The 26,418-nt window shown below is 53.9% G+C and overlaps 1 protein-coding gene across 2 annotated transcripts in view; it reads right to left on the minus strand.

Moving 5' to 3' along the window:
• Positions 1 to 163: 163 nt before the first annotated feature.
• The window catches only part of UPF1 (UPF1 RNA helicase and ATPase), a 33,888-nt gene continuing 7,633 nt past the window's right edge, over positions 164 to 26,418 (minus strand). The window contains exons 2-24 of one of the 2 annotated variants that reach the window (XM_019736820.2): positions 20,736 to 20,878; positions 19,098 to 19,187; positions 16,780 to 16,947; positions 16,232 to 16,412; positions 14,553 to 14,714; positions 13,854 to 13,938; positions 13,573 to 13,671; positions 12,441 to 12,549; positions 12,171 to 12,330; positions 11,953 to 12,071; positions 11,366 to 11,530; positions 11,161 to 11,275; positions 10,511 to 10,654; positions 9,941 to 10,154; positions 7,300 to 7,417; positions 6,851 to 7,007; positions 6,115 to 6,257; positions 4,998 to 5,172; positions 4,523 to 4,604; positions 3,248 to 3,409; positions 2,940 to 3,157; positions 2,511 to 2,633; positions 164 to 1,900 (exon numbers count right to left, since the gene is read on the minus strand). In XM_019736820.2, the coding sequence (XP_019592379.1) occupies positions 2,514 to 2,633; positions 2,940 to 3,157; positions 3,248 to 3,409; positions 4,523 to 4,604; positions 4,998 to 5,172; positions 6,115 to 6,257; positions 6,851 to 7,007; positions 7,300 to 7,417; positions 9,941 to 10,154; positions 10,511 to 10,654; positions 11,161 to 11,275; positions 11,366 to 11,530; positions 11,953 to 12,071; positions 12,171 to 12,330; positions 12,441 to 12,549; positions 13,573 to 13,671; positions 13,854 to 13,938; positions 14,553 to 14,714; positions 16,232 to 16,412; positions 16,780 to 16,947; positions 19,098 to 19,187; positions 20,736 to 20,878 (3,129 nt within the window). In that variant the 3' untranslated portion in view covers positions 164 to 1,900; positions 2,511 to 2,513. Of the gene's footprint in view, positions 1,901 to 2,510; positions 2,634 to 2,939; positions 3,158 to 3,247; positions 3,410 to 4,522; positions 4,605 to 4,997; positions 5,173 to 6,114; positions 6,258 to 6,850; positions 7,008 to 7,299; positions 7,418 to 9,940; positions 10,155 to 10,510; positions 10,655 to 11,160; positions 11,276 to 11,365; positions 11,531 to 11,952; positions 12,072 to 12,170; positions 12,331 to 12,440; positions 12,550 to 13,572; positions 13,672 to 13,820; positions 13,939 to 14,552; positions 14,715 to 16,231; positions 16,413 to 16,779; positions 16,948 to 19,097; positions 19,188 to 20,735; positions 20,879 to 26,418 lie in introns of both variants that reach the window. The other variant, XM_019736819.2, reaches the window with a different exon arrangement.

Here is a 26,418-nt window from a genome sequence, read left to right on the forward strand (position 1 = left end):
CAGGCCCAAGCACTGTTCACCCGAGGGGTGGAGGTGCCCTCTCCAGCCCCCCACGCAGATCCAGCCCATCTCAGCTTTGCCCTAGAGGCGGCCGAGTCCCCCAACCAGTCAGGCCCCCAAACCAAGTGCTCTCAACGCCCTGCAGTTTATCCAGCCCTGTGAATGCAAGAGTTGTTTAAGATTTTATTGGTGACAAAAGAGCTTAAAACAAATTGACCAAAAATCAGAAGTGACAATGCCTTGGTACAGACGCTCCTTGATTTGGAAAACTCAGAGTAGCTGCTGCTAGAAGGTGAACAAAGCCAACAGCACAGAGGCAGAGCACTCCGAAGAACGGGGCGGGGTGGGCGCACAGGGGCACAGCAGAAGCCTATCCAAGCCAGATGCCTCTAGGTGGCCTATCCAAAGAAGGGGACCAAAGCCCTACAGCAATGGGATAAGAGGCCTTGCCAGAAGAAAGGTGCCTGTGTGTCCCCATTTCTCCATGTACCAGCTGGCATCTGGAGGCTTTGGGATAAGGGCACATGGGCAGGGGACGCTGGGGGTCAAGGTTACTAAGGCCTGGGCAGGCAGGGGACGGTCCCCGAGGTGGTCACCAGAGAGACTAACAACCCCCACCCCATGGTGTGCAAGGAGCTAAGGGGGGCTCTCCCAGACACAAGAACTTCCAGAACACAGACTCAGGCCGATGCCCCTGTACCAGCTGAGGTGACCAACTCCTCCAAACACCTTCGGCACAGAACCAACTTATTTCTGAAACATTTCTTTTCCAAAAAAGGCAGAAACCACCCCACCTCATCGAAGCTGTGCCCACAGGTAGAAGGGCTCCAAACTTGGAGTGGGGTGGAGCGTAAGGGGAGTGGGGTGCTCGGCTTGTCTGACAGCCACAGCGACTGTGGGCGCGTCCCTGGGGAAGGGTCCTCTTGGCTGCCGTCTTCCTCAGGACGGGCTCTGGGGAAGCCACCGGCCGGTGACCAGCCACCTTCCTGCCCTCTGTCCTCACGGTCAGTCCTGCCAGGATCCCTCAGGGAGCCGAGTCTGCTGCTCGTGTGAAGCGCCTTGCTTCTTGGAGTCCAGCAGGGACCGTGGAGCCGCCCATCGGCTGGGGCCGCGCCCCTTCACTGCCCTGACGCACAGGGAGAAGCCACTGGAAGCTAAACTGAAAACAAAAATCCTCCTCTCCATGATTACGTCACAGGTGTTGATCCTAACCTTGTTGTGTGGCTTCTTTAAACTTTGTTTCTGGAAGCTTCTTGCATCTCCCAGGTCCACCACTAAGATCTGAGAGAAACTCAGGAAAGTATTTTTCAGTACTCCTTTGAAAGAATCTTTAAAAAACAAACAGAAAATCCCCAAACACCGTATTTTCTTTAAATGAAAACCCTCTCAGAACACAGGCAGCGTAACCACGTGGTCTCAGACAGCACGGACAAACCTGAGCCTCTGCAGGGCTCTCGGTACAGCTGCCACCTGCAAGGAGCCTGCTCAGCACAGAAACGCGGGTGTTCCTGCGAAAACGTAGTCCCCTTTCAATAAAAGAGAAAAAGAAAGAAAGAACAGAGGAAAGGGCTACTCTGAGATGAGGGTCTTCCTCCCTCCGCCTGGTTGCAGACCCAGGTGTGGACGCGGCGAGCGGGGCCTCCGTGGCGAGCGGCTGCAGGGCTTGCGGGCGGGCCGGCCCCAGCTCCGCGCTCCCTCTTGTCTCCTCGCCGCGATGCCAGCAGTGGGCACTTGCTACCTCGGGCTGCTCTCCCTCGGGTGATCCTCTCCCTCTCCTGTCGCTCACAGTGGTGCTTCAGTTTTAGCAGTGGAAAACAGGTATCCATTGATTTTTATTTTTTATTACCCAGAATAAGATGCTGATGGACTAAGCCACGTAGCTTAGCTCTCCTGCCGCCACCTGTGGGAAGGGAGGGGCGGCATGAGGCCGTGACCCGGGAACCCGGCCAGCACCTGAAAGGCAAGGGGCTTTCTCTGCACCCCACTGTGCACTGTACCTTCACCTGTGAAATGGGGCCTCAGGTGCTGGGCAGCCCCCAGACCAGTGACTCCCCACCCAGGGGGAGAAGGCTGCTGAGAGCTAAGGCTAGAGCCTGTGCTCTTAACACTGGCGCCTCCTCCAGCAGCACCAGCACCCCACTTTCTTGGCACACAGCTGGGAACCGCATAGCAAGGCCCTCACAGGCACCTAGAGGCACCTCTGGCAGAAGCGCCCTGCGCACCTGGGGCTGGGACCTCCGTCACCCTCATGAGCTGCCAGTCAGGGCAAAGGGTATGTCCTCCTCCCTGCCCACCCGGGGGGCTATGGGCCCCCACATCCGCCTTTCTCAGGAGATCCAGGACTCTCAGCAGAGGATGTGCCATGGGCAGGTTGCAGCAGAGGCCCAGGGACCTGAAGTGCTATGTCACAGGACGAGCTGGCCCCTCGGGGAACTGGAGACTTCCACCGTGTGTTCTGAGTGTTCCCACAAGTGCAGAACCTGGTGACACCCCCCCGGGGGCAGGCTTGCCTTCTAGTACTGGGACAGCCCCGTGACTCCGCCGTGCTGGTAGGCCCTCTCCCCCTGGTATGTGGAATCTTGTGACAGCGCAACATCGATCTGGGACTTAAACTCATCGCCAAGGTAACTGTCCTGAAAGACATGGTTGGGAAGATGAGCCGCCAGTCATATGTCCTCGCACCCTTTAGAACTGGCTCCATGTCCAGCACCCCCCAGCCCAGAGAAGAATCCGGAAACCTGGTCCTCAAGCCTGTGCAGCAGGAAATGCACACGGATTACCTCACCAGAGACAGGTGACCCAGACCAGCTGCCTGGGACTGGGAGGGCGCTGTCACGGGTGGGATGAGTCCCACTGCTGAGGGCAGTCACGTCCTTCCACGTCGTTTGGGGTGTCAGGGGAGTTTGCATACGTGGGGAGGCCACCCTGGGCTGGCTCACCTGGGACAGCTCGGGCTGGGAGAGGCCGGGCTGGCTCATCTGGGAAGGCTGGCTCATGGAGATGTAGCCCTGAGTCAGGGCGCCCTGCGAGAAAGGCTGGGACGCCACGTCCTGGCTGGCCTGGCTGCTGGGTAGGTTCGTCTGGTTGGGCCCAGGAAGCCCAAAGCGATTCTTCTGGCGTCCGCCACGACCGGTCTTGCCTTTCGGGGTACCCCGGCCTGAAAGACAGTGTCCAGGGTTCAAGTCCTTGAAGGCTGTCTGAGCCTCACCGACACGTGCGAGTGCTCCGAGGCCGGGGGCTTGCTCACCTGCAGCCGGCCCGTTAGCCTGTCCAAAGTACCCCGGGGGTGGCATGGGCGGCATGACCAGGTTGAAGGGGATCGGGATGTTCATGGCAGCCACGTGGCTGGGCCCCGCGCTGATCATGCCGAGCTGGTCATGGGTCTGGAAGTACATGTTGGAGGGCCGGCCTGCAAGACAGGGTGGACGGCGTGTCCCCCACGGGGTCCCAGAGAACCTGCTGCCCGCCTCTAGTCAGCTGCTCTGCCCACAGTGGGACGTTGTCCCACCTGTCACTGCTCTGCCTGTGGTTGTTGGGGTGCCCCACCGCAGACCAGAATGCTGCCGATTCTCACAGTCATCCCCCTCTCAACCCGCTGGGGTCTGGCGCCCATGAAACTCATTTCTCCAGGGGATTCTGAGAACCACTGCTACAGGGACCCAAGAAATTGAGAACCACCGCACAGCACATCAAATAAAAAAGGTCCTTTTGTGCCAAAATATATGTTCCTATGTCCCATACACACAGCAAAATGCAAGAGAACGCCTAAACTCCTTAGACCAGAGGATCTACTGAAGACAAAGGCCCTGGGGCCAGCGCCTGGAGTGTGGCTTCCGGGTTGGCCCCCAGGGACTCAGGGAGAGGACCTGTGAACACCCTCAGCTACATGGCGACTCACTGGAGGTGGCGATGAGAGATTTGTGGTTAGAGAACACAATTTCCAATCTGAGCTCAAGGCCCCCAGAATACAGGGTCAAGAAAAGGGGGCTGTGACAGGAGGGGCTGGGGTCCACGTCCCCTCAGGATGGATGGCGAGCACGCGAGAGAACGAAGCCCAAGGTAAAGCACAAGCAGGTCGCGCTGACAGCCTCTGCAGGGGCTGCAGTGGGGAAGGGTCCCCGCAGGCAGGGACCTGGGGGATGAACGGAAACTGTGTACAAACTGGCTCAGGCAGCAGGAACCAGGCTCAGCCTTAGAATACAGAGCCCCCACACAGGAGACGAGGGCAGGCACCCCACTTTGAGTCTGACAGAGCAAGTGGAGGCTTTGGGAAGAATGAAACCTGACCGCCTGGAGGAGCTGAGAGCGTGACCTCCCACTGAGAAGGGGCGCACAGGGTAGGCTGGGGTACCGGGACAACAGGAAGGGCTGTGTTATTTAAAACACCTTGTTTTTAGAAACTGCCAAAGACCAACTCTTTGATCTCAGAAGAGCAGCTGAGAAGCGACTCAGCAGGCAAGTGTCTGTGGACAGAGGCAGTGCAGGCGTGGGAAGGGTCAACACGCCCCCAGAGCACACTCACCCTGGCTGCTCCGATCGTACACGGACCCTGGGATGATCGCCTCCCGGGCATCATACATGGCTGTGGTCATGAAGCGGGCTCCCTGCAGAGGGTTTAAGTAGGTGAGGAATCCCATTCCTTTTTAAACAACCAATCGATCTTTGATGCTCAACATTTGATCTCTGGCTTCAGCTTAAGCAGCACTGAGCCCCCCAGAACACCCCAGGTTCACAAGGTTTCCTGACTGCCCGTGTCCGATTCCTAGCTGCACCCAGGACTTAGCAGACCTAGAAGCCCCAGGCCAGAAAGGCCTGAGGACGCTGGTGTGCAGGGCTCCGCACACACAGGCTGGCACGCACCATTCCTGCGCACACACTGACAGGTGCACGTTCGCCACAGGCCACACCGGCCATCGCTTCCAGCCGCGTGCCGGAACGCGGGCTCGAGGACAAAGGGGCCCGGCCCTGTCCTCCCCCCGCCCACGGCCAGCGCTCACAGGGTTGATGGTGTTGACCAGCTTCCGGGGCTTGCTGAACTGCATGAGGCTCTCCCGCAGGTTGTTCAGGGGCCCCTCCACCAGCACCTTCTGCTCCTTGTAGTAGTTCAGCAGGTGGTTCCACAGTGGCTGCTTGGACAGTGCTTTGGGGTTGCCCACAATGATGACCCCATATCTGCAAGGGGTGGGTGCAAAGAGCACAGTGCTTCGGGCCGCACAGTGAGCCAATGCCATTCAGAACCGTCTGAGGCCAAACTCAAAACGCCAGTCCAAAGCCCCGGGGGGGCCAGCCTCAGTCTCCCTGCCCAGGTGCCTGGCCTGCCCAGTGACTGGCACTGGAGGCCACCCTGCAAGCTCTTCACACGACACTCAGTTTATCTGGGGGCAGATTTCTAGGAGCTCAGATGACAAAACACCTCTGTAGGCAGGTGGACTCAGAGACTAATCTCCTTGTTGCAACCAAGCTGGCCTCCTGGGCCACCTTGCGGACCCTGACACACAACTTGACGCCCGAGCCTGGCCTAGCTTCTGTGGGTGCTCACCCTCACCCAGCTGTGTTGGGGAGACGGCCCCGCCATGCTGGCCACCTAACAAGAGCGGACCACAGGAAGGGGTAACTATGAAAACCAAGTGCCCTGCATGGGGAAGGAACTGACATTGGTTCGCAGGTCCCTTCTGCTGTCACCACTGTTTCAGAGCAGTTACATCCCAGAGCCAAAAAGGAGACAGACCAAAACATTAGACTCGTGAGTTCAACAACTTGACAGGGACCTATTCCCTGGCTGGGTCTGAATCTCAGCTCAGAAGAGCCGAGAATGACATTGTCCGTGAGACCAAGGCCACAGAAAACCATCAGGACAGAGAAACAAAGACAACTCGCGGGTGAGCCCTTCCTTTTAAATTGCTCCTGTAGCCCTTGGACCTCCAGCACTGGTGAAGCCCCCCTCCCACAACCTGTGCCACCAGCCAAAGTGCAGCTGGGACGTGAGGACTGGTGACAAGAGGACCAGGCAACGAGAACCCCCCCCCCCCCCCCACGGCCAGTCCCCGAGGGAAAGTTCCTCTGCAGGGCCATGAGGCAGGACGGAGGCAACTGCTGCCTGCAAAGCCCACATACCGTGCTCGGGTCAGGGCCACGTTAAGCCGCCTGGGGTCGTTTAAAAACCCGATGCCTTGGTGCTCGTTGGCCCGCACGCAGGAAAGGATGATGAAGTCTTTCTCACGCCCCTGGAACGCATCCACACTGGCGATTTCCACCTCCTGCAGGAGCCACATGGTGCCCATGAGCCAGCAGGCTGCCCTCAGGGACTACTAGGCTGCCCAAAGCATGTCCACACGCACCATCAAACCCCACCAAGCAGCCCCGACCCCCAGCCCCTCTCCTTGCCTTCCTACTTAGTCTTTTTAATCTCGGTAATGTGTCCCCATGATAAAAGCATACAGGCTCGTCAGAAAACCTGAGATGTTTCCCAGTTAACAGCACAGAAACTACGTGTCATCATCAGACTCGTTAGCTTGCATTTTGATTCATTTCTACGTGGAGAAATAACTACAGAAATAACTGTCAGGAGGTTGTCCATCACCCTCCTGACAGACACACCTGGACATTTTACCCAGGTGTTGACATAGGAGTGGACCGAGTTCTCATGACTATACAACATCCACTACGCAGCAGCACGAACAGTTTTGCTCTGAAAACTATCTTGAGAAAAACACTTTTACGCACGAATAGTGGCCCATGTTCCCGATCCTTGGAACAGAGGTGCAGGACTCGGGCGGAAACACTGGTCACATGCACACGCAACCCTCCCAGCCAGGTGGGCAGGTCAGCCTGGCAGGGGCCTGGCACGCACCTGGTAGAGCTTGGTGTGCAGGGAGCCGCTGAACTGCATGTACTGCACCAGGTAGGAGCGCTGGCCCTCGTAGGGCGTGATGATGCCGATCTGGTCTGGCTTGGCGCCCGCCTTTAACAGCTTCGTCGTGATCTTCTCCACGTTTGCAGCCTCCGTCCTAAGGAAACCAAGCGTTCAGCTCCTGGGCTGCAACTGTGGCTCCCGAGACCTGAGGCTCGAAGCTGTGGGAGGCACAGGGGCAGCTGTGCCCTCGGCAGGGCACACCTGCTTGGGCACAGAAACTCTACTCAACATGAAAACTACACGGACAAGTGAGAGGGCAACATGCTGTGGATTGAGGAGCCTGAAAAAATGGGGTGAGGAGGGCAACTTCAGCTCTCCCCATTAACCAACTGCTTGGCCAAGCTGCCACTGAAGCCAGCTGCCGGGGTGAGCGAGCCTCTGCTTACCTGTTCAGGTAGGAGGTACCCGAGCTGGCGATCTCCTCCTGGCCCTGGGTCACGTAGAAGAACATCGGCTTATCAGGTTGGGGCCACTGGAAGTCAAACCCTTTCTTCACACGATCCGCTGCCATCAGGGAGGGAAGAGTCAATACTTCGCATGATAGAAGCGCAGCCAGAGGCCACCCAAGCGGGTTCCCTGCCCAATAGGGCAGGACTGAGCGAACGTATGTACATGAATGTGCTTCAGGGACAGAGCTGCTCTCTCCCTGAACACGTCTCACTGGTCAGTGCTTTTTGCGACCTATTCAAGAAAACTTTGCCCACACCGGGGTCACGAAGATATTGTTTCCTTCTAGAAACTTTACTACTGTCCTGACAGGACACAGAAGCCCCTACAACCAGCTTTTGTAGAAGACACTGCTGAGCGACATGTTCTGTCACAGTCCAGACTGGAAGAGTTGCATGTAACTGACAGAGCAGTGTGAGGAACCGGTATTTCTGCATCCCAACAGCCCGTTGTTCGTCTGTATCATTCAAACAACGACAGAGGCTGTTGAGTGAGGTGGCCCGTTAGCCCAGGGGCTGCTGGCAAAGGTTTAACCACCCACTGGGGTTGGGGCTAGTCTATAGCACCTGCCAAATTCTGTGGTGTAAATACTCCTGCCACAGCTGTCAGGACACCCTTGTCAGTGGGTGTGGGTGGGCACCAGCACCACCCTGGGGTCACCTCAAGGCTGATGGGGCTCCTGGGGGCTGGTCAGATTCTGTACACAGCTATGTTCATTTAGTGAAAAGTCACTAAGCTGGACACTTAGGGTTTGGGTACTTCCTTACATTTTAGTAAAGAATTTAAAAAATATACAGTTGGGTACTACCGTGTTTCCCCCAAAATAAGACCCAGCCGGCCAATCAGCTCTAATGCGTCTTTGGGAGCAAAAATTAAAGTAAGACCCAGTCTTATATTATATAAGACCCGGCATTATATTCTATTATCCCCAGTCTTATATAAGACTGGGTCTTATATAAATTTTTGCTCCTAAAGACGCATTAGAGCTCATTGTCCGGCTAGGTCTTATTTTCAGGGGAACACGGTATCCACGTGCCAGGCACTGATGCCACAGCAATGAACCACCATCAGTCCCTGAACCAGCGCTAAATAGTGGCTTTCCCACAAGTGCCAACCGTGTCAGCGAATCACAAACGAGCTCCTCGTGGCCTGGCCTCACTACCTGATGGACCAGCAGCGTTCTAAGTGTCGTGGGGATGGCAGTCATGGCATCTCCCACAGCCCACCCAGGACAGCAGCTGCGGAGTCCTGGCTGAGCGTGCTGCTGGCCTTATCTATTAAGTGGGGCGAGACAAGGTTGACATGGCCGCTGGAACGAATGACACACTAAATCAGTGGTTCTCCAACGCTGGTCTCAGAGCCCCTTTACACTCTGAAGAGCTGAGAAGTCAAAAAAACTCCGTTTCTGTGGGTTGAACCTACAGATATTCACCGTATTTTAAAACCTGAAAATTTATGTCTATTACTTCATTTAGAAGTAAACCCATTATAAAAAGAGAAAAAAAATACAAAGAAAAAATAAAAATAAGCCCATTACATATTAACTTAAAAAAATTTTTTTCAACAGGAAAGTACCATTATTTTCCACTAAAATGTAAACTTAGTCAATCTGTGCAACTTGCTCTGTATGCTGTCTGGCTCACTGGGATCTGCCACTGCACACTGTGTCCCGTGAGCCAGTGACATGTTTTACAGCCTTTATAGATTCACCCGATTCTCCACCAAAGCGGGATGGAAGGCACCCTGGAGATCCATGACAACAGCCTTTCTACGCGGCCCTGCACTCGGGTTTGCCTGTGACCCGAGTGCCTTTGCAACACTCTTGCTGTCCGCGGGGATGAGAAGTACCTACTGACTCCCCTCACAGACGCTGTCACTGCCATGATCTCATCAGAAAAACGACTTAGCAACAGGATACTCGGTCAGCTCATGCCAGGGGACGTGAGTTTTCTGAAATACTGATTTTCAATGAATCCTCAGATTTTATCACTGGTGATAAATGCTGTCAGCTGTTTTCCTTGAAGCCACAAGCTTGGTTTTCAGGAAAATGGCTGCCAAATACCCGCCATCTGAACAACCGGTATGTCTGTGAGCCCTTCCTTCAAGCGCCTTTCACACCCATCAGTGTCGCATGGACATACGCTGAGAATGCCACTTGCCGCCAACTGTGGGGCAGTCTGGTGGCACTGTCCAGATCTGTGCGAGGCCCCACTGGCCTCCAGCGCTGCTGCATCTGTACCATAAGTGTGTGTCAGCAGTGAAGGTCACATGCCACCTCGGTGTCACTACGAAAGGAGTCTCGCCTCACCCTATCCCCATCTTGTGGACCCCAGGGCCCGGGCTCTGAAAACTGCCTGTTCCTTGGGCTGCGTGATACGTTCTGAGGGTGAGTGTTCATTAAGTGATTCCGTGACTATGCCCACACCCCGAGGCACCTACACTCCCGAGTGGACATGATGTCCTGCTGACCACTGTGCCTCTCCGAGGTGCTCCCTGCACCTACTACGTAAGTGGTTGCTAGGTAAGGCCACTCAGGAAGGAAACCATGGCAAGTTTCATCCTCTCCCCCAGGAGCGTTACCTGCAGTGACTCCGTTCTGCAGAGAACCCTCATAGAAGATGTTGGAAGGAAAGGCGCTGAGTGCAGGGTGCATCCGATACTGGACCTGCAGGCGGATTGGACGAATGCCCAGCACCACCAGGCGCTCAAACAGCGACTGGGACAGCCCGGCCTTGGCCGCCTTCTTGCACATCACCACGGGGCCCAGCTGGCAGTGGTCACCCACAAGGATCAGCTACGGAGAGAGGCCCACACGGTGAGAAGCTCAAGCATGAAGTAGCCTAGATGTTGCCTTATAGGGGACTAAGGGGCCCAGGGGCCACAGAACCACCCAGCCACATGAATTCCAGTGCTAAGATACATGGGAAACCTGCCCGCCACAGACATGAAACACATTCAGATGTGCACTCGGGACCCAAACAGAGGCACTCCGTGCAGCACCCACCCTTCAAAGACCCCCTCAAAGGGCCCGCCAAGCATCCATACCAGGGCGTCACACAGCCTCACAGTATGAAGAATTACACAGAATCGGAATAAGAGAAAGTGCACACCAGTTTCCAAGTTACGGTCCCCACAAGTGGCGTGGCCCACCTGCTTGGCTCCGAGCACCACAGGGACCATGCACTCCGGCTCAGTGGCCTGGGTGCTCTCGTCGATTAGAATGGAGCGGAACTGCATCTTGGCGAGTCTGGGGTCTCCTGCGCCCACACACGTGCAGCAGATCACGTCCGCGTTCTAAGGAAGAGATCACGTGAGCATCAGGGGCATGCATAGTACCTGTTATCAGGTACTACCCAAAAAGCACGCAGGACAGGACACTGCTCTGGTCCCCACCCTCCTGACAAACAAGGAAACAAGCAGTCCCGCCCTGACAGCATCCATTGTCCAGGTTGCGGTGACACCAACTTTTTTGAGATCCTAAGTGTCTGGGCTTCAGTGGCGAAAACCTCCCAGCACAGACAGCTCAGGGCTTGAGACAGCCTCTGACGGGCAGAGCTGAGCCGGGGAACAGGCACGGAGCTGGGATCCATTTTTGGTCGCTTTGTCGTGAAAGAACAGACCCACTCCGGGGGTTTGGACCAGGATCTGGGGCTCCCAGCAGCAGGGAGACTGGCAGAGAGTGGACACCACTTAAAAATCATGTCTGTGTGATTGCAGAGAAGGCAGATCAAGTAGGGTATCCAAGGTCTTGTCCGAGAGCAGGGAACCATCTAACTAAAGGTGCCACTGTGTGCTCTCACCATGAGCAGCTCCCTTTCAGCCGTGCGCTTCAGCGCCCGGTACCGCTTCTCATCGGCGGATGACAGCTCTCCGGTCTCGTCCTTCAGCTGCTGCAGCTTCTGGAGCTCTGGCATGCTGGAAGCATGGGGGCACGTCAGTGGGCATGGAGGCACATGCGCCAGGGCCACGCAGAGGAGATGCGCCTCCCTCTCGTCAGGTACCCACCTGTCCATATTCCTGATCTGGTTGTGCAGGGCCAGGAATGACACCGGGGAGTCGATGGCCTCGCGGCTCTTCGCACAGAGCCGCACCACCTTCAGCCCCGTCTGGTGGATCTTCTCGGTCAGCTGATCCACAGCTATGTTACTTGGAGCACAGACGAGCACAGGCCTTCAACAGAAGGCGGACAAACATGTCAGCGCTCACCCAGAGGCGATTCAGGAAATGCTAAGTAGCCAAGCATACTGCTGTTTTGAATCCCAGGCAGCGGAGCGGGCTCAGACGTAAGACGAAAGCCAGGTATGGCACGATGTGAAAGGAGTTTAAAACCCAGTGAGTCTGGAGCTTCCTGCCCCGAGTTTTCACTCTACTCGTGCCGCCAATAAAAGACCCACATCCTCACCCACCTTCACCCATCGCAGGGTGAAGACTTTCCAAGCCCTGAGGTGTGCACAGCACGTATGCTGCCTTGGAGAGCAGCAGGCTGGCTGGTTAAAAGCAACCACAGAAGCCAGACCTAAGACAAACAATGTATAACGCAACTCGCAGGTAACCCGCCGGGACGTCCCGCACATCGGCCTGCTGACCCCTACCCATTGCCTTGCCGTGCCAGGTGGTAGACAATGGTGGCTGAGGTCACCGTCTTCCCCGTGCCTGGCGGTCCCTGGATCAGGCTCAGCGGTCTCTGCAGCACAGTCTTCACGGCATAAACCTTCAGATACAAGCAGCCGTTAGGGGTCCAGATGCCCTGCAAGTCCCCACGTAGCAGCTCTGCGGGCCGAGCCCTCCCCAGCCCCAGAACAGTGAGAACCTGAGAGTGGTTGAGGTCGGGCAGCCCCTGTGCCGTGAAGCGCTTGGGTAGCTGGCACTTGATGATCACGTCCTCCACCTCATGGCCAAGCAGCTTATGGTAGATGTAACCCGACACGGAGGTCTCATCCACGGCAAAGGTCTTCAGTGCGCTCTGCATCCTGTGGGGAAGCACCAGGTTGGCCACACGCTCACATGGGCGGGTGGGAAGCCCTGGGCCTGGGATAAGAGAATCATCTAGAGGTAGAGGTGGAAGCAAAGGTGGACGCACCTGTCGAACGAGGTGGACTTCCACACGAAATCCACCTGGAAGTTATGCGTCACCTCCACAGGCGCGCCCACACTGCTCCGCAGCTCAATGGCGATCTCATCACCATAATCTGTGCCGCTGAGTTAAGGTGTGTCCTTGTCATAAGCTGGTTTACCTTTCTGAGGGACCCTCATTTGGTTATTGAGGAGACAAAACCCTCCTTTGCACCAAAAGATGAAAACTCAGCCAGTGAGACCCTCATTCTGACAGATTCTGCCCATGGTGTCTGTGTCCCCTGCAGCCAGCTCCCCCAACCCCAATTACCCTTCGAGCCCTGGGGCATTGTCCTGGATGCCAGGATGGAGCCACTACGTCCAGAACCTGGGTTCCACATGTGAACTCCCAAGAGTCCTGAGGCGCAGAGCTCAAAGCACCTGGCTCCCGGCAAAGCAGCACTCCTATCAGTTTCATATAAATGGTGGGGGTAGCCGGTTAGCTCAGTTGGTTAGAGCGTGGTGCTAACACCAAGGTTGCCGGTTTGATCCCTGCATGGGTCACTGTGAGCTGTGCCCTCCTTAAAAAAAGAAAAGGGGGGGGGGGCTGGCCTGGTGGCTCAGGTAGTTGGCGCGCCGAACTCCTAACACTGAGGTCGCCAGTTCGATTCCCACATGGGCCAGTGAGCTGCGCCCTCCACAGCTAAGATTGTAAGCAACATCTCTCCCTGGAGCTGGGCTACTGTGAGCTGCCGCAGGCTGAGTGCTGCTGTGGGCTACCTTGTGCCGCCATGAACTGTGAGCGGTGGCCAGAGTGAGTGGCCGGCAGCCGGAAAGAGCTGCCGTGAGCTGCTACGAGCAGCCAACCGATGAGTGGCGACAGACTGCCTGAGCTGGGGGGAGCGCAAGGCTCATAATATCAGCATGGGTCAGGGAGCTGGGTCCTACACAACTAGACTGAGAAACAATGGCCTGAACCAGAGTGGGGTGGGGGGAGGCGGAAGAAGGGGGGGGAAGAAACGGCTCAGTGGCTTCAAACAAACATGACTCAAAGGGGCCCCTCCAGCCATGGCCATACTCTCCCCGAGGCCCCAGGACTGGTCTCCACAGTGACCCACATACAGTTCTCCTTTGCCAGCCTTTTGTCACATGAAGGATACTATCAGGGACCTTGATGACGTGGCCGATCCCTTTCCACAGGGGTGCCAGGTCCCCTTTGTATCGCAGGCATATCTCATCCCCCTGCATGAGCCGCATGTCTTCCAGAGAAAAGACAGCAAGAAAGTTAGCGTTTTCAACATGCGCCGAGGTTGCCACCAGGAAGAGCAAATTAAGGGGACACTTACAAGGGAGAAACTAGGAATTTTATGCTACTTATGGTCACAAATATTTTAAAACTTAAAATCACCTCTTAACCAAATTATGACTAAATCCTCATTACCAGAGTCAGTCTTGGGCAAAGTGAAGTAGGCGATTCTCTTCTTGTTAAGGCCCAGGTCCCACCTGACCGTGATGTTATCTTGAGTCTGAGCACATGAAAAATAAGAGCCCTGTTAGCCTAAGACCCAGACATGGCCTGGACTCCTGAGTCTGGGTTTCCATAGGCGTGTGCCCTGCAGCCACCTCATGAGCTGTGACGTCACGCTGCAGAGAGCAGCACCCAACAGCCTGCAACACCAAAAAAGCGCCCCTCTGGGAGAGAAGCCATTAGGACCCCCAGAACCTGCGTAAGTCGGCCAGGATTCCCTACTCGACTTCTGCTCTTGGAGGTCCTCGGAACGAGAAAGGAAGCCGACAGCTAAGAACGTGGCCCATGAGCGCCGAGTCTCGTCCTTCCTAGACACGCTCTTTGTGGGACCAGAACAAGGAACACCCTTGGTGTGCCTTGGCTCCTCCGGTCTGTCACTTGTGGCTGTGGGCAAAGGTTGTGAACTGAACTGCAAGGGACTTTTGTTGGAATTAAACTCAGCACTCGGGCCGGTGTCTAGGTCTGTGACGGGGCGTTTGCCCTCGGTGCACTGCTCCGGACTCACTCGGCCTGGGCCGCGGACAGCATCGGCAGCCTGCAGGGAAAGCTGCCCTCCCCAGACATCAGGAGAGACGTGAGAATGACCACTCCCTCCTGTACACACCACATCACCTGGGACTCTTTCAGCTTCTTGTCGTAGTCAGCCTCCAGCTTGACCAGAGGCCCGAATATGTTCTGGTACTGGTAGGCATCCTCGTACCGCAGGAGGACGTGCTGTGGCTCCTCATCCACCCCGGGCTTCTCCAGGTCCTCCAAGGTGGCAGAAGGATTCTCCTAGAAGACAAGAACAGCATCGAGTTCATCCCGGTTTCACCCGTGTATGAACCGAACTGCATCCTAGCTCAACAATCACCGGAGGAACGGGGGCACACCCATCACTTCTCAGAACAAGCCGATGTTGGGCTGTCGCAGAGAAGGGTGGCTGGCAGTCAGCGGTGTCCACCCCGCGGGGAAGTTCACATGGCACAGGGAGCTGGACACCTGCCTGCTCCTACTTCCACTGCGGCTCCTACCACCCCCCAGGGTTACATCAACAAGGGAGTCTTGGTGATGGCACCCCAGGTACACCATCAAATGGCTGCGTCCTGCACAATCGCCTGGCCCTGAACACTTCCTCCAGGCTGCCAGAAAGACCACCGGTTCCCTGTGGCTGTGAGAACAGAAGGAAGGCCCACCTCCCCATTTCCTCCTGATCTTATACTGCACCAACAGGAGGATGCACTCTTCCCTGGCAGGGGCAGAACATGAGATGGACTGTTTGGATGTAAACAAGAATGGTGAAACAACTGTGGCAATAGTTATGGAAGTGGGAAGTGGAAGTGCTAGATGACGCCTGAAAAATATTTTGACTTGCACTCAAAGTGAGGGTAAATTCACATTTAAGATTTCTGGTTATATGGGTCCCTAATTAAAATTTCTAGCTTCGTTATTAAAACTCTATAGAACATCTAAACAGCCAGAACCAGAGGAGGGCTGCCCTGGAGAACTAGATCACACAAGACCTAGAACTAGATCACACAAGACCTGGGGGCCCCTCTCCCCTTCAGTCATTCGGCTGCTCTGGGCTGAGAGTCTCTGACCTTTGGGACTCAGATCCCTTTCCCCACTAAATGCTCAACCCCAACCAGGTGTCACCCTGGCTCAGACATGTCACGGGCCTAGGGAGGATTTTTTAGACCCCCCCCCCACTTCCGCCTCACTCCCCCCACTCCAGTTCAAGCCGTTGTTTCTCAGTCTAGTTGTGTAGGACACAGCTCCCTGGCCTTTGCTGGTGTTATGAGCCTTGGGCTCCCCCCGGCTGAGGCAGTCAGTCTCCGGTCGTCGTCGGCTGCTCACAGCAGCTCATGGCAGCTCTCGCCGGCTGCTGGCCGCTCACACCGGCTGCCGGCCACTCCGGGCAGCACACGGTAGCCCAAGGCAGCCCACGCTAACCTCCAGCTTACTCACGACAGCCATTGTTCACAATCTTAGCTGTAGAGGGTGCAGCCCACTGGCCCATGTGGGAATCGAACCGGCAACCTCGGCATTAGGAGCACGGCGCTCCAACCACCTGAGCCACCAGGCAGGTCAGCCCAGTGAGGTTTTAAAGTGCACTCATAGTCCTGTCTACTCAGGCCCAGAGACACATCCACCCACATCTGCCTAGGGCCAGTTCGTGTCAGGGCCCCTTCACGTAGAGGCTGCAGTCTCTTCCAGTTACTTCCAGAATCTCCTGTTTCTGAAGACACCGCACCCCCACCGTCTACAGGAAACTGGTGCTGAGGCAGATTTGCATTCTCAGCAGGCCTCACCTTCCACAACTCCTCCAGCTTGTTGATCTGCTGGGCGGTGATTTGCCGAGCACGCAGCTGCTCCTGCTCTGAAGGGATCTTGACCAACCAGGACAGGAAACAGCGGTCCTGGATCAGGGGCTGCCACTGCGAGCTGTCCCAGTTGATGTCCTTGAGGCTGCTCTGACTGGCGCAGGGCTGCCTGTAGAAGCCCCAAGGGCAGGAGAGCCAAGATGACGATGACCTGCACCCCAGGTTTACTTTTCACCCCCAAGTGCCTGTCCCTGCGTCTTATAATGTGATCAAATTACCTTTCAATTGTTAGTAATAAATCGCATCTCCCCACACACTTGAGCTCTGAACTCTTAAAGCTCAGAACAGTCTTCGGTTTTACACAATTGTTTTTATGACTTAACCAGAATACACCCAAGAGGTACTCAACATTCCCAGCTCTCCGACACGCCCAACCTCTGAATGTCCTCACACCGCGCCAGTCAGCAGAAACCCTCTGAAGGCATTTCAGAGTTCCACTGAGGCAGAGCAGCCCCCCGGAAATGCGGGCTCCTCACCTGCACAGCAGCACGACCACGGAGTCGGCCTTGGCGGGGATGAAGCCGAGGAGGAAGACGTTCCGGCAGCCACAGTTGTAACACTCCAGGACCGTCTCCCCCAGGGGCCCATCCTTGTGCAGAGTCACCTCTTTGCATTTTGCCCTCACAAGGTGATTTACAATGTGGCTGAAACCAGGAAATGATAAATAGTTAACACCCGAGGTTTGGCTTTTCACCACTTCCAATTCTCGAGCCCCCGTTAAAAGTTCCGGTACCGTTCACGGTCCATTAGCAGGGGCGGTCACACCTCATCCATCTGGCATCCCAGGGGACCAGCCAGCCCCAGAACTGGCTCCCCACTGAGTGCAAAAGTCAACCTAACTTGAACCATTTTTAAGGAAAACTTTCCTAACACATTTCACATAGTTTCTGGTGGTTTTTTTTCTTCAGTTTCTGCTTTCTTAAATACAAGTTATCGGGTCTCACTGAATCAGCCCCAGCTGCTGCCCCTTTCCCTGCTCCTCTGGCTCCTCATGGCTTCTCTGCTGCTTCTCCCAAAGTCACTTCTCATGACCCGTGCTGGATGCCAGAAGCGACAGCTCCTCCAAATTTGCTGCCAGCCAGGAAACTTGGTAAGCACACGTATTAGAAACCTGACGACAGTAAAAAATACCAAGTAGGGGGGCTCAGGGCTACTCTCAGGAAGCACGAGGGCAGGCAAGGAACCCTCTGACACCCCACCGTCTTGGCATGGGCAGGACAGGATCTGCTGCTGTTCTCATTTCTGGGCCACAGCTCACCTAAACCAGGCCCTACGCCAAGCCCGCTTCGCTGGGGCTCATGGGAGGGGCAGGCCCTGCCTCGGGCTCTCTGCAGCCTGGCTGTGGCTTTGTTGGACACCCCTTGCTGCCACCCTCTCTTCACTTCAGGAAACCCCTTCTGTCGCATGGTTCGGCTCAGACACCAACACTCATTCTAACCCTCTCCGGTGCCACAAAGCTCATCAGATCATCCGACCACTGTCCCTTTCGGCACCCCCAAAGTCCCCCATTCCTCTCTGGAGCCACAACTGAGCATGTCGGCAGAAGCAGCGGTTTCCTCTTGCTCTTTCTGTGCCAACCTCATCCCACTACATTGGCAGCTCCCTGAAGGCCACAGGCTGCTGTCATCTATCACTGGGGCTTCGCGTAGAGCACACAACGCTGGTTGACTGAGCCTGTTTTCTCTTAGAGGCCCTTCCCTCACTTTCCTGATCTTGGCTCTGCTGACTGGAAGCTGGAGTTGCCAACTAAGACGACTTTTACTTAATTGCTTTTCCTGCAGGAGAGGAACTAATGCAAACATGGTAACACTTAAATTGCCCAGAAAATTCTGAAAAGGAGACGTGAATCTCTTTTGGTCACCCTGAAGATGCTGTTCCTTTAAAGTCTGTTAAATACATCAGCCCCCTTCCTTGCCTTACTCAGAACCCCACAATTCTCATCCTAACTCCGAGCTGACCCCAAATCGGAACCCTCTGTTTTCAGGCGGCACGATGGTGCGAGCCGACCCGCAGCTGACGAAGGCACAGGACGGGTGGAGGCTCTGTGCACACAAACCTGCTTGTGGACCTGCGTCATTTTACCTCTCCAAAACATGAACCTCAGAAGAAGATGCCACTCCTTTGCTGGCCACCTGGCACCCTATCCCAGTGACACGCTATTCTACTTGCTGTGACAGTGGAATGAGCCAGAAGCAGGAGCCGAGGAGTCCTCGTGCTTGAGCTAGACAGGCTCTCCCTAGGACCCGAGCATCAGCACCCCACTGCTCTCATCCACCCAAACACAAGCCAGGGCCGTTACAGCTGCTGCTGATCAACAGCAGGAGGGAGCCCAGAGCCTCTGGTTGGTGAACTTGATTGAATCTGATGATTCAGGGTCTGGCCTGTGTTAGCCTCGAGACGACTCAGATGAGCTCAGGCTGGAGGAAGCCGTCCCAGGAAGTAGCTCCCATGGCTGCCCCTTACTGTCTTGGAAACATGCTCCCCGGGCACCCCATAATGAAGATGAACGGATGTGCCAGGAGCTCATCTTGCAGAAAAATATAAATAAAAACTGGGAAGGAGAATTAAGCCAACCCTACTTGCATAATAAAAAGAACCAGAGAATAAATCAAGGGTAAATACATTAAGGCGTTCACACACCACCATCTGTTTCAAGTTAAACCCGTCACAGAGGAGGGAAAAACCCAGGTTTGTTAGCGTGATTTTATATTGTGCTTTGCTTCAGCATTTCCATAATTTACACACAAATCTGAACACAGCCTGATTAAAGACACATGCTCAGCCTGATACCTACCTGCCAGAAGTATTTCCACGTCCGTTACAGAACCACTTTTTGCTGGTATTACAGTAAACCACGCAAGCAGGATCGTGTATTCCGCAGTAACTAAAAAAGTCAAAACATCAACAGTTAAAGCTGGAAGGTCACTCGCTCTCTGGTTTTAATTTGGCAGGATATAAAATTCTTTCCTCTTACAACATTTTTAAGTTTTTCATTAAACACATACTCAAACCCAACGATCCTACTAACAAAATCCAATCAGTTAATTGCAGAGGCTTCTGGCGCCGGGAACATAGGAAGCGGTTGGGGTCCTGTGGAGACCCTCGGAGACACCCTAGACAGCAGAAAAATCCCTTCCAGGTGGGGTGTGAGCGCTGTTCGAGGTGCCAGGTGAGCCTAACACGCTCAAGGTTACCTAGTCACCCCCATGGCCTTAAATTTCAGGAACATGACTTATAAGCAGGGAGACCAGCAAGTGTAGCTCTGGGTATAGGGAAGGTGAGCTGTGACCACGCTGCGTTCATGCTCCAGCAGAGGGCGCCGTGTTCACAGGAACACTTGGCTCAGACCTAGCAGCAGAGGGTCTAGGGTGCAGACTGACACCAGCTAGAAAGGAACACATCGGGAGAATCCCGGACGCCACTCCCCAGCCTCGTTTTTCTGAAAATCAACACACCAAAAACAAAAACACTGGCTTTGCATGAAGTTCTGTATGTGTATGAAGCCAGAACTCAGTCTCAAATCAGAATGTGCTTTGGCCAGGAACCTTCCCCCCAACACCCCACACGTGGGGACAGCTAGGAGGGCCATAAGTTGTGCAGACTTCAACCAGCTGTAGCTTCACCAGGACCAAGGACAACTGTGCATATGACAGGGACACTAATACACCACTCATACATATAGAGAAACAGCTGTAAATGAGAGTGAACAAAGAGCCGAAATAACAAGTCTGCCCACAGAGCGGGAAAAGGGTGGCTCTGTCCCTTGGTGAGCGCAGAGCCCAGGGGGGCAGCATCCAGAAGGGCGGGCAGGGCTGAGCTGAGGCTCAGGTCCAAAGCTGCCATGACTGGCCGAGTGCCCCAACCAAGATCATTTCACCTCTTTTGGTCTCAATTTTCTCATGTGCATGTAACCAAAAAAGCCAGAATAAGTCCAGATATAAGGGATGGGTCCTGCGCTGGATGTAATTCCAAATTTTGTCAACATGCATGCAGGTCTACCCACTGACTACTCACTCCCCAATTTTTCAGGAATCTTGAACACATCAGAGGCAGAATTTTAAAGAATCTGACAGTAATCTTTCTGTAAGCGCAATCTTGGCTTCTCTATTTACCCTATAAGCCCCCAAATGCTCATCCAACGTGATGAGTTTTCTGATGAGTGAGGCAGATACCGGGAACAGCCCCAGGGCCTGAGGAAGGCAGAGAGAGGGGACCCTTTCCCCACCCGCTGGGAGAATCAGGGGTGACAGAAGGCGCTCAGCCCACGCTCCTGCCCAGTAAAAGGGACTTCCGTGTGCACACAGGCCCGAGCAGCCTTATTGCCAGGCACAGTGCACCAAGTGTCCCAGTCCCCGGTTTCAGAGCGGCCTCCGGGAAGCCAGTAGGTGCAGTCAGAAGGCGGAGCCCTGGCCCCCCCGCTGTGGCTGCTCACCTGCAGGCATGCACTGGGAGGTCCTTCGTGTAATAGGTGTCCTCTTCATCTTCCTCGAAGTTCAACTCAGCCAACAACTGGCTGGTTTTGGCCACACTGTCGTCCACAGCCCCGTTCTGCAGGATGCCCTCAGGTCCCCCAACCTACCATGGAAGAGCAGTGTCACCATGCAAGCCCGCAGCCTCCAGGTCTCGAGCACGTGACTTCTCCCCAAGTGGGCAGCCTCGCCACCCTCCCATGAAGTGTTGGCCTGCGTTCTGCTCGGAGACAACTGTTTAGTGTCTTCTGCTTTGACTGTTCAGACTCTCCCCTTCCCGATCAAACCACCAGTGCGAAACAGTGCACCGCTGGCCAAGGTCATCCACCTGTGGAGCCAGCCCCAACCCTGTCTGCCAGAGCCATGGCCACCACGATACAGAGGAAAAGGCTTCCTGCCCATCACTGAGGAGCAAGATGACTTTACAAACCAGTGAAGGTGCCCTCCGGGGAAAGCTGCACCATGTCAGGCCAGAAAGCCTGGAATCCCATAGTGAATGGTCCTCCCTAAGCCTAAGGCGGGGACGGGGCGACAGTTCTCTCTCCAGACTTCCTCCATTGCCAGTCCCCTCGATGGAAGGCAGCCCTTCTTGAGTATGAATTAGAAACTGAATGTTAGGCTAACCTTCTGAATTCAGGCAATAATCTTACTAAATGTATTACCTTTTTGTTACAACAGCAAAAACACACAAAGTAGCTAAGCCATGAATTTCACAAGCACTTCAGCTGAGCTCAAATGTCCATTCAGGGGCCCAGGAGACTCCGCTTGCCATAGGGTTGACAAGCATCGTAACGCTGCCCCCCAGGAATCTCAGACCACAGTCCACGGTCCCCGTCATCTTCCCCCACAGGCCACAGCCAAACAAGGCTGGGTCAGGCAGTAGGACCATCCTGTAGTGGTGAAGCACGGGGGGAAGTGACAGGAGCCCTGGGGCAGACACTGTTCCCATGTCCTTGCAGAGCCCGTGCCACTCAGAGCCAGGGGACCCAAAACCAGAACCACGGTGCATGCAGCCCGCTCAGGCCAGCACAGCCTGAGCCAGCAGTGCCCCCAGGGGCTTTCCCTGTCCCCTGCTCCAACCCAGTCACCCCCTATTCCATCCTCAGGAGTTCTGGTGAGAAGAGCAGCTCCCCCTAGGGGGTGTTCTGGATATTGCACAGGTGCATTTGGGGTGTCTGGAAGTCAGCACCCTGTTGCAGGAACACCTATGTCTGCAATGGTCTCCGCTCCGATCAGAACCCCATTTCAGTGTCTGCCGCCACATTAATATGCTCTTTTCAGGAAGGAAACAACCAGGTTAATTACAAACAGACTGAATGCTTTGTTTGAAAAAAAGGAAAAATCAAAATGAGCTTCTGGATTTCAATGCAAAGACGACGCTGCTATAGTATCATCACAAGCACTTCTTTGTGAATCCCTGACCTTGTAAAAAAAAAAAAAAGTTGTGGTAAAATACACAACATAAAATGTACCATCTTAACCACTTTTTTTTCTTTAATTTTATTGGGGAATATTGGGGAACAGTGTGTTGCTCCAGGGCCCATTGGCCCCAAGTCATGTCCTTCTATCCAGTCACGGAGGCGCAGCTCAGCTCCCTCCATGGGAGGGACTTCTAAGTGCACAGTTTGGGGGCATAAAGTACATTCACTGGTGTACAACCATCCAACCATCCACCTACAGAACTTCCCATTTTCCCAAACTCGGTCCCCATTAAATACGAAATCCCCCCACCCTCACCATTGTACTCTTTTTCTATGAACTTGACCCCTCCAGGGACCTCAAATAAATAAGTGGGATCACACAGTATTTGTCCTTTTGTGTCTGGCTTATTCCACTCAGTATAATGTCCTCAAGGTTCACCCATGTTGTAGCAGGTGTCAGAGTTTCCTTCCTTTTTAAGGCTGAATAATTTTCCACTGCAGAGATTTACGTTTTGTTTATGTAGCCAAGCTGTCAGTGGCCACTTGGGCTGCTTCCATCTTTTGGCTGCTGTGAATAACCCTGCTGTGGGCACGCAAGTATCTGTTAGAGACCCTGCTTTCATTTCTTTTGGACATACACCCAGAGGTGGAATTGCTGTGTCCTATGGTCATTATATGTTTAACTTTTTGAGGAAACACCAGACTGTTTTCCTCAGTGAGGATACCATCTTACACGCCCACCAATCTACAAGGGTTCCAATTTCTTCACAGCCTCACACTACTTGTTATTTTTGTTTTATTATTTTTTTTAACAGCCATCCTAATGGATGTGAGCTGGTATCTCACTGTGGTTTTCATTTTCACTTCCCTGACACCGAGCATCTTTTCATGTGCTTTTTGGCCATTTGTATTTCCTCTTTGGAGAAATGTCTATTCAAGTACTTTGCCCATTTTTAATTTGGTTACATTTTTTATTGAGTTTTGATTTGTTTGAAATTGTGAATCTGATTGTCACTTCACAGTCACCTCTCCACTTGGCAATCTTTCTCCTGACACATGCAGGGGCAACACTGGTGTGAGGCTGCCAACAGGGCTGGCACTGCTGGCTCCCAGCGTCTCTCGGTGTGACACATGCCTAGGCACACACATGTTGGTTTTCTGAAAGTGTGCAGCCAGGTTCTGGCACGGATTTCACTTCACAGCAGTGAGAGGGGCATATATACCATGCTGAATACAGGAGAGGGCTAAGAAGGTGGTCTAGAATGGGGTCAGCCTGCAGGCTACCCTCTTGGGTTCAGCAATTCACATTAATGACTGGCTCAAATACCTAATAATATTCTAAATTTTGATTCTTGTCCCACAAAGTCTGGAATATTTACTATCTAGCCCTTCAAGAAAATAGCAGGGCTATGCTGACTCCTAGTCTAGAAGAACTCTTAAAATCTCTTATCAGGTTGCATGAGCTTTTACATATAAAGAAATATCCTTGGTGATACCTAAATCTTTACTTTCCTGAAACATCAGAATTAGTACGTGGAGGAAAAAGGAAAAATGCACACCTCCTGGGTGGCCTCGTTCTATCCACTACTCCTGCCTCACACTTCACTTCCACTCAGCAGAGGGGGGCGTGAACCAGTAGTGGGCACAACAGGAGTGTGTGCAGCTCCTAAGGAAGACTGACCAGCCAGGTGGCAACCCTAGGGAACCCATACTGACCCCTCAGGCTTACTAAGGGGCAGGAAATCTTAAGTCCACTCTTGGAACTCCCGAGACAACAGAATACAGATCCAAGGTCAGGTGAGTTCTCCCCTTACCCTCACTACAGCCAGAGAGGCTGGAGAGTGTAGTGCGGTGTGCCCTCCCCCCACGCATGTGCCGGCGTGTGCTCGTGCACACACACGTGCACGCACTCCCAGCTCCTACTCGGCCCCTCTCCTGCACAGCTGTGATCTGGCCACAGCACAAACTGACTTTTATAGCTGGGTTGTTAGTTTCTTCCTCTATTTTCTGAAAAGTTTTATGATAACATTAACTTCAAAAATACATCTGACCTAAGAAACTGTAAATAAGTCAAAGCACTAGCGAGTCCCTGGCACAGAGAAGGCCCCCACCCCATGTCAGATAAGCAGATGGGAGGACTACAGGATGTCCTCGTCCTCAGCCGACGCAGGCCTGAGGTCTTCCAAGGTCATCAACTCCTCACCTCCAGCCAGGCCCCCTGGGTCCTGCCAGGCTCAAGACGGCCAAGGCCTCCCTGCACTCACAGGCACCCCAAGCCCGTATCCAGGCGCGGTGTCACTGGGGAAACAGTTCCCTTTCCACCTGTGCTCGTAACACTCACTATCTGAAGTCCCTCTATGAGTTGCTGGGCTGATCAAGGTAAAGGTTTTCTGCTCGAGAGAGTTTCGTACAAGCCACTACAGAACTCAGATGGTGCATATCAAAACAATAGGAAAACTACCCCTCGATGTGCTAGAAAGGACTTTGAGACCACAGAAGTGGGCTTCCTGCTTCGTGAGCATCACACCCCCCATGAAGGAGACCTTCCTGTCCCTCCCCTCCCAGTCAGCCAGTGCCCTGGGGCCTCTGCACAGCTGGTTCCTGGTCCTTCAGGCCTTGGTTCACAGGCTGCCTCCGAGGGAGGCCCCCCTGACACTCTGAGGGACACCAGTGGGGCCACTCTGCCGGTCCTGGTCCCTGCTCTGACCCCGGCACCTAGAACTGAGCCCACACCCCAGGAGGCCCTCCAAGTGTGGGTTAAATAAATACAATCTTCTCATCTAAAAACACAAAGGCTGTAAAGTGACTCGTCATTTATTCTTTTATTCCCAAGGTTTATATATAAAAGAGGGAGTTAAATCACCTTTCCCTCAGGGTGGCCTGAGACAGAGAGGAGCCACAGGACCTCTGACCCCCCCCACCCCCTCAGGAAAAGGCTAACAGAAGGTCCAGCCTCCCCCAACTTTTGAAAAGTTTCAAAGCTACAATGTAATGCCGCCACACCCAGCACCTGGATTCCCCAGCCCCTCACATTTCCCCACACGTGCTCTCTGCTTCTCCCTCTGCACACACACTTTTATTTTCCTGATCCACTTCAGAGTCCTGGGCCCCAGGACAAGGGCTTTCTCCCCATAATCACATTACAGGCATACCTGGTTTCATTGTGTTTTGCAGACACTGCATTTTTTACATTCGGGAGGCAAGACTCTTCGCAGCAGCAAAAGATTATGACTTGCTGAGGCTCCAATGATGGTTAGCATTTTACAGCAATAAAGCATTTGTAAATTAAGGTATGTGCCCTTTTAGCCAGAATGCTAGCGCACACTTAATAGACTACAGTAGCGTATAAACATAACTTGGGAAACCAGACATTCGCATGACTTGTGGTGTCTGGAAGTGCACCCACAGTATCTCCGGGGTGTGCCGATACCGGGTCACGCTCAGGAGCAATAATGCTACAAGACTGCTATCTAACATGCACACGTACATTTCCCCAGTGTCCTAATAATGTCCTTTATGGCTGTTTAAATTCAAAGTCCAGTGAATGATCACATTATTTATGATGTGCCTTTAGCCTCCTCTAATCCATTAGTTTTAAACCACGTGAAACTGAAAGTCAACCATTTCCGACTTAGAAAGAGTGACATCGCATGGTGCCACTGGGTTTTGGATAAGAAGGCCCTGCCCTCCTCCCCCTTACAGTGGAGCCTTGGTCAGCGTGTTGAGTCCACCACTGTGGTTCATTTCCACGGGCCGACTATCCTCGACATGTCCAAGGTGTCCTCGAGTCACCTCGAGCTGCCCCTGCTTGGCCAGTCCTGTGACCAGCCAGTCTCACAGGAGACGGAAACGGAGGTGGAATTCACCCTACACGTGCAGGGAGAAGTCAGGGTGTGTCCGGAAGGAGGGACAGCTCAGAGGACAATGACTAGACTGGTCCCCAGCTCAGTGACATGCAAAGGAGACGGAGGGGCTGCTCTGAAGAGCAGGACGGGAGACACGACCATCACATTAATGCTGGACCTTGAAGGAGTCTGGACCAAGCAAAGATGACATTTTCTGACAAGTGAAGAATCTGACTGGGGAGAAAGGAAGCCCCACATATTAGGTGACACTGAAATACTAATGGTGCTGTTCACCTGAAAATAACAGTACGGCTTCTAAGGAGAGATGCCCTTTTGTTTCTAGAAACGCAGACTAAATAATGTAGGTCAGTGGGTGGGTA

Source organism: Rhinolophus sinicus, linkage group LG07 (genome assembly GCF_036562045.2).
Source record: "Rhinolophus sinicus isolate RSC01 linkage group LG07, ASM3656204v1, whole genome shotgun sequence".
Lineage (NCBI taxonomy): Eukaryota > Metazoa > Chordata > Mammalia > Chiroptera > Rhinolophidae > Rhinolophus > Rhinolophus sinicus.